This window comes from Bison bison, unplaced genomic scaffold (assembly GCF_000754665.1).
Source record: "Bison bison bison isolate TAMUID 2011002044 unplaced genomic scaffold, Bison_UMD1.0 scf7180017864170, whole genome shotgun sequence".
Classification (NCBI taxonomy): domain Eukaryota; kingdom Metazoa; phylum Chordata; class Mammalia; order Artiodactyla; family Bovidae; genus Bison; species Bison bison.
In genome coordinates this window covers 1795337-1803315 of record NW_011494742.1, presented here as the reverse complement: position 1 = coordinate 1803315, position 7979 = coordinate 1795337, and the positions used below count along the sequence as shown (strand labels likewise).

The window sequence follows — 7979 nt, the reverse complement described above, 5'->3', positions numbered from 1 at the left end:
TAATGAGCTCAGATCTCTGAAAACATTTCCAATCAATTTCAAAAATTGCTGTCTCTGTAAGATGAGTTGGCTTCTAAAAGCAGTTACTTTCTTGCCCATTTTCCCCTAAAGGGGCATTAAGGGCTTTTTTTGTTTTTTAACAATTGCAAGGTAACATTATAGACAGCCTATTGACAGCACCAAGAAGGTGAAAATATTTAGAATCCTTCTCTCAAAGTAAAGAAAATTGCCAGATTCATCTTGGAAAATAGCAACATCTTTATACTGCTGCAAGTTTGCTGCAAGGTAACCAATGAAACTCTGTGTGGTATATGACATATTTCACTGATATTCTTGGTCTCATTACAAAGTATTTTCATTTTTTGTGAAAAACTTTTTTTTTAACTGATTAAAGATCTTAATTTTCTAAACTTCACCATGTACAAGACCTGACAACACCCAAAGGGAATAAACTGATGGGATGCCATCAGTCCCTTGAATGCATGTGGTCTCCTCTTTTCCCAGGGACTTCATGCCCAACTGTGACAGGTGATACATTATCTGATATGCAGCCCAAATACGGGCATCATCCACCATTGCTCCTTATATTAAGCATTGGACTGCTTAACATGGTTTTTATTTTTCAGATAAAAATATAAATTAAAGTATTGTTATGTTTCTCTTGCAGCCCAGTTTCCTCCTTGGGGAACATACACCCCGCTTGAGAGCCTGCCAATTTAGAACAGCATCCAGATCTGGAGCGGCAGAGAGGAGCCCCCACACATGAACACACAGGCACACACCTACTGCTCCACCTCTCCATAGTCACACTGCTCTCCTCACCTCCTACCTTCCCTTTCCCCACAGAGACAAGTGAAATAGGAGCAAAACAAAGACCAGGGTCTCCTCAGCCATTGCAGCTGAGATAGAATGTACCCTCAGCATTGTAGCTGAGATAGAATGTTCTGTCAAAATAAAACCCTAAGAGGAAGCTATCATTTAGTGGTTCCAGCAGTTACTATGCTTTAAACAAGCTAGTTACATTTTCAAAGAAACCCCCAACTATATTAATGTGACTTTCAGAACAGAATGGAAGCACACCATTCTATCGGTGACAAGTCTCCCACATCTGCTAACCCTTAATTCTAAATTATGGCTTTCAAATTGGAAAGCAGTGTTATATCGCACGTGTGCTGATGACCGGCAGTGACTCTGATGTGCCTTGCCCCACAGAGGCCTCACCGGCCAAGGGAACTTGCCATCTTTTTCAAATGAGCTTTTAAGACCAGGACACAGAAGGTTAATTTAAATTCTAAGGAAGAAGGAAAGTTCCTTGCATGCCAAGGAAAGTTGCTTCATATATTCTATTAGAAAATAAAAAGTAGCATTAGGAAAACAAGAGATCATTACTGAGTTAAAAGTACAGAAGTATCCAAAAAAAAAATGCCAATTTACATGCATGCTAGCATGCATGCGAGCTCAGTCATATTCAACTCTTTGCGACCTCGTGGACTGTAGGCCACCAGGCTCCGAAATGAAGCCTGTCCATGAAATTTTCCAGGCAAGGATACTGGAGTGGGTTGCGGATCTTCCCAACCCAGGGATAAAACCCAAGTCTTCTGCATTGGCAGGCAGATTCTTTACCAGCTGAGCCACCAGGGGAGCTTTACTTTTACTAGAAAGTAAAAAGTAGCATTAGGAAAACAAGAGATCATCACTGAGTTAAGTACAGAAGTATCCCCAAAATGTACAGTTTACATGGCAGAACAGTCAAATTCCCTTGAACTTGTATTTGTTGCCCATGTGTTACATACCAGATCTTGTCCTGCTGTGTGGATAGCTCTGGGAGGACATAGGAAAGTCATGGCCTGTGCCTGCAAAGAAATCTTCTAATGTGTATCAACATACAAAGCGGCTTCAGACTGCATCTCTGTTCCTTGACTGAGGCCAATGGTGCTCCAGCCCTTTCTACCTGCAGACCAACTCCACTCCGGGCATTTCAACAGTCCCTAAAATTTCTTCACCTTCCCAATAGCAAGAAGAAGTCTAATTAGTTTACAGATAAATTTGTCTCCCTCTCTAACCCATACAAAACTTTACAAAACCAGAATGTATCTTGCCTATGGGCAGAGTCTCTAAAAGATTAGTACCTGTTTCTTAAGAAAATTCTATATACAGCTAAGCCTCATTAGCCCTTATCTTGCTCTCAGTGCTTACACAACATCTATAAAGTCAATGTGCGAAAGGAGTGCTAAGTCCAATGTTTGATTATCATAAAAGAAGTAGCAGAATCAACAAATGTTGGTGAGCCAATCATCTGATAATGGGAGCAAATAGAGAAATTCAAGATGTGGATCAAAACCAACTTAACCATTGCGTGGCAATTTTAAGTAAAGAAAAAATCTACAAGATGATTTGCATTGCAGAATTAGAAGAAATGAATTCATATTTTGCCTTGGCCACTCATAATTACTCTTTAAGACTAACAAAGAGCAGGCAAGATATAGGACAATTATAGGAAAGAGAGCAAATATGGAATCAATCTTGCTGCAAGAGACCAGAAATTACTGTTTAATAATGAAACAATTTGAAGAGAGAAAAATCTGTTAACATTTAGAGGGACAGTGAAATCATAAGCAATAAGGAGAAAGATTTGTGACTATCAAACCCTGCCAAATCCAAAGCCTTCCTCTCCACCACACTAGGATTTCAAAATTATTAGATGAAATAAATGTTGTAGAAAGCCACCTCACATTTGGTAAGGCAATTGATAATGAGTATAGGAAAGAATTTGGGGTTCTTTTGTAGCTCAGCTGGTAAAGAATCCGTCTGCAATGCAGGAGACCTAGGTTTGATCCCTGTGTTAGGAAGACCCCCTGGAGAAGGGAAAGGCTATCCACTCCAGTATTCTGGCCTGGAGAATCCCATGGACTGTATAGTCCATGGGGTTGCAGAGTCAGACACGACTGAGCAACTTTCACTTTCTTTCTTTTATAGGAAAGAATTATAACAATCTTTAAATACAGAAGGGAACATTAAGAGCATCTAGTCTAACAGTTCAACGTAACAGATGAAAAAGGAGAGACCCAGAAGGGGCTAAGAGTTTCATCCTAATTCAACTTGGTTTCCAGCTGTCCCTGCCCCAAGCCCTTCCTACGGACCTGCGCTCTGGTGCTATTCACACACAACATAATGAGCTCGCACTAAAAGTTTGGATAATACTTATAGGATACAATAAAATTCAGATGTTCAGTAGATGGGAAACCCCTCAAAAACTATAATATAGAAAAGAAAGAGGGATATTTCATCTTAACACATGAGGCCATCAACGGAGATTGGACCACAAGGCATGTTTATGCAATTAGTTACAAAATAAAACCCAGAGCACTCATTCATTCTCCCACCCCACTCAGCCAGGAGGATAGCTACCAGCAGGAGTTTTCCAGGAGATGATATATGACCTTTACCGAGGTCATTTCTTATTCTTCTAAAGTTATTTAGGTAAAATAGAGCCCAGGAGTATAAAAAGCAGAACACTCTGACCCTTACCAATCGTAAGATCCTAAGAAAGATGTCTTACTGACACTAAGTATTTCTATTTTTAAACCATGGATTATGGAACTAGCAAGTATATATCAGAGTAGTAGAATAGCATACTCAGCTTCAATATAATCAACTCATGGCAATCTTGTTTCAGGAATACTTCCAAACCCCTCTTCCTTCCTTTATTATTTTGTAGCCAGGGCCAGATGATGTTGTTTGATTTCACCTATTAATAATTTAGTAGGTATTTCTAAAAGGAAGGTGCTTTTAAAAATGATCACAGTGCAATTATCACACCTAAGAAACTTAGCAACCAATTATATCAAGAAATGCCTAGATATTATTAAAATTTCCATGAATTTATAAAGTATCTCTTGACAGTTTAAACTGGCATCCACGTGGTCATTTTATATCTTCTCTCTTTTAATTTACAGCTCCTCCCTCCCCTCCTCCCTCTCCTCCTCCCTCCCCTCCTCCCTCGCCTCCTCCCTCCCCTCCACCCTCTCCTCCTCCTTCCTCCCCTCTTCCCAACTTATTTGTTGAGGCCCCAGGTTGTTTGCCAGGAGCTTCCCAGAGTCTGTGCTTTACTGGATGATCCGTGTGTCCTCAGTATTCTATGGTCCTTGGGCTAGAGCTGAGTTGCCCAATATGTTAGCCACTAGCCCATATAGCTATTTAACTTTAAATTAAATTAAAAATTCAATTCCTCAGTCACACTTGCCACATGTCAAGTACCCCGTAACCACATGTGGCTAATGGCTACTGTATGAGACAGCATAAATACAGACCAGTTCCACCACTGCAGACATTTCTATTGGACAGTGCTACTCTAGAGGCTTAATAAAGTCCCATGAGGTAGCTTTGGAGGGAAGAAATGTTGAAATTTCAGCCACTCAGTCTTTGACTCAATTAATCTACATGGGAGTCACTTTAAACTTTCACACCTGGTCATTGAAAATGAGACAAAAATTCAAGGGATCTGTGTTTTTAATTTACATAAATGGTATGCTTACAAACACTCATTTTCTTTTTTTATTCAACTGTTTTTAGATTCAGCCATGTTGATATGTAGTTTATTCCTTTTAACAGATGTGCAGTATTTCCTTGGGTGAATGTTTCACAGTGATTCATTATCTTTTAAATGAATATTTAGATTGTTTTAAGTCTTCTGTAACATACACTGAGCTTCAAGGAACATCATCAGCCTCCTGTCACACATGAGCAAAGGAGGCAACCCGGCTGGGCTCTCTGGGGCCCTGGGCACGCCCATCTTCAACACTAGCAGTTATTGCCCAATCACTTCCCAAAATCATCGTGACACTTTGCTTTCCTGCCAACACTGTGCAAGTCTTGCTACTTCCTTACAGGATTACAAATATCAGGTAGTCTCAGACTTTTAATTTTTACCAATATGGGTTCACATATATGCAGTAAAAGTACAAATTCAAGCAGGGAAAGAGAAGGAAATGGAATTGATGGAGCACTGACTGAACTGACTCTGTAATGTCTTCTTGCTAATAAAATAAAGCACGTATGGCAAAAAGTAATGTTTATTAAATGTGAATGGTGGGTACAAAAGAGTTGGTTATAGTATTTTTAGTATTGTTTGGTAGGTTTAAAATACTCAGAATGAATTATTTCATAATTTTTAATGCAAAGGTTTAATAAAAAAATATGTATCATGTAAGAAATTATTGAATATGGGATTATCTACTATGTCCTTTTTGTTTGTATGACATTTCATGCTCAAAAAAGTATTGAGATGAAATATCCATTGGTTGTATTTGCTCCAAATGACCTCCAGTTCAGCTCACAGTTTTCTAATCAAACTTTAATCATTGAACATTGCCAGCTAATTGCCCCAAATGATTTATTTTGGAACTGCATGCTGTATAGTGTGTCACATGGCATTTTCTTCTCTTTGGATGATATAAACTAAGAAGAAGGTAAACTGCTCGTGGAACTTTTATTTGGAACAATGCCAATTGTTTTGTGGAGTATTAGCCCAAGGACCATAGAATACTGAGGACACACAGGGATCATCCAGTAAAGTACAGACTCTGGGAAGCTCCTGGCAAACAACCTGGGGCCTCAACAAATAAGTTGGGATACTTAGTTTTCCTTTCCTTGTGAGCAGTGTGGACAAAGTAAATGGCTTGGCTCTGACATGGAAACTTGCTGTTAGTGTCACGATATTTCCAATGGTCAATTTAAAAATCTAAACTAAAACTCCTTTAGAGAAGCATATAAGACAGTAATGATCAGTATGATTCATCAGTCAAGAAACAATTTTTAAATCCCTGCCATTTTTACAAGGCACCATGCCATGCCCTGTGAGGAACATGAAGACCAACAGAAGTCGGCCTCTGTGTCTGAAAACTTACAATCGAGCAAGCTTTTCTTTTTACAACACTAACTACAAAAATTCTATTTTGTAGTCAGAAGCTCACTCTGGCTTTGTTCTATTTTGATCTTTATAACTTATTTTAAAGATTGTTCAGTAGGTATTCATTGCACAGTAAGTCTCACGATGACCTTTGGCCAAAAGCAGTATCATTTTGGCCTGTCCTATGCAACTCAGAGCTTCCCACTCCATGAAGCCCATGGCATAAATAACTTCAAATAAAACCCTCCAGGAGATCTGTGTCAGGCACAGCATGAGAGAGAGATGGGGAAAAGCAGGGAAAGAACCATGCCAGAGTGCCCAAGAGTAAGTGACAGCGGTGTCTGTGTTTTCGCCAGTTTTTCCTCATCTCCCTTAAGATATTTATTCTGCTTCTCCACTAACAGTTGAAGAAATGCAGGATGACACAACAAACCACCATGCTAAAATGAAACACATTTGCTTTTAGACCTGCAGTGTTTTTGTAGTGTTGACGACAACTACATGGGCTTCTCTGGGGATGCGCATTTAGCGTAAATCACAGCAGCAAAGAACTAGGGACACACTTTTTGAGCTTGTAAGTGGCCAGAGGGAGGAGCCAATGTGAAGATAGGGCAGCTGGATGTGTGTGAGTGCCTGTGTGTGTATGTATGTATACACATGTATAGACAGGTATGCCTCTAGTGAACAACACAAGGAGGAAGAACCATCTAGAGGAAAGGTCTGCTCCATCTTGAAGCTATTCACACTTTACGGTGTCTGAACTTCAAAATGAAGCAGTTCTGAAGGCTATTTAGTGGCGGCAGTACAGGACTTCCTGCAACTAGAAGTTTGGCTCATAAAACAGAGGCGCATCTGGCCACCAGGACATGAAAAGAGTTCTTTGCAAACAACAGCCCAGTAGCAGGGGTGTAAATGATTCAGAAACACCCGGCTGGTATTTTCCTTGGGGATTCCAGAAGATGCACTAGTTAAGAAAGACGTGGTCAATTGGACATCATCAGGCAAGTTGACATGTCCAGACCATTGCGGGGGAAATTAAGAGAGATAGGGTCATCCCAGATATAGTGTTCCTAACAGAATTCTCCCTCTGTCAGTGGAGGACGGTTAGGGATATAATAGGTTCAGTTCCGGATTCTAGTTCAGGTCAAGGCATCTCCTTTTTGAGGTTGATGCTACAAACGAATGAGTCAGATTCTCTGATCCAGAGGGCTGCTTGTCATTTTATCCTTTCAGCATCTTTTACCAAAAAAAAAAAGAAAGTATAACCTAATGCTAAATTAAATTAGATCAGAGGTCAGAGAGCTGAACAAAAAAATAAAAGCTATAATAGAAAAATAACAATGGAAGACGTTATATTGTGATTCTGACATTGACTTCCCTGGCAGATCTTCCTACATGGTGTGAGCCTGTTTCCAAACTTAAAAATGGGAACAAGAGTATTTCATGGGATTTCTGTGGAGACCGAAATAATGATATACTTTGTACACATACTATTCAACCCATGTTTATGTCTATTTTTTTTTAATTTTAATAAAAAAAGAATAGTGGGTACTGAGTCATAGCATCAACTTTCCATCATCTTCATAGCCAAATATAATGCCAGTTGTCACTGAAAAGCCTGGGTTTAAGACAGCCTGCATCCTGTGATCAGTTTCTTCTCTCTTCCCTTCCTGCAGCCAGCTCCTCCCTGAAGAAGCGATTTAAGCGGCGGGAGATCGAAGCGATCCAGTGCGAGGTGCGGAAGATGTGCAACTACACCAAGATTCTGTCCACCAAGAAGAACCTGGACCACGTGAACAAGATCCTGAAGGCCAAGCGGCTGCAGAGACAATCAAAGACGGGCAACAACTTCGTCAAGAAGAGGAGAGGGCGTCCCCGGAAGCAGCCCACGCAGTTCGATGAGGACTCCAGAGACCAAATGCCAGTGCTGGAAAAATGCATCGACCTTCCCAGCAAACGGGGTCAGAAGCCGAGCCTGAGCCCGCTTGTCTTGGAGCCGGCCGCCAGCCAAGACACCATCATGGCCACCATCGAGGCGGTCATCCACATGGCCCGGGAGGCGCCGCCCCTG

The 7979-nt window shown here is 40.6% G+C and overlaps 1 protein-coding gene across 1 annotated transcript in view; it reads left to right on the top strand.

The window, feature by feature from the left end:
• The window catches only part of SETBP1 (SET binding protein 1), a gene marked incomplete at its 3' end in the record, with an annotated part of 386054 nt that extends 378075 nt beyond the window's left edge, over positions 1-7979 (top strand). Inside the window, exon 6 of the mRNA XM_010842038.1 lies at positions 7585-7979. Coding sequence (XP_010840340.1) covers positions 7585-7979 — 395 coding nt within the window. The remainder of the gene's footprint in view (positions 1-7584) is intronic.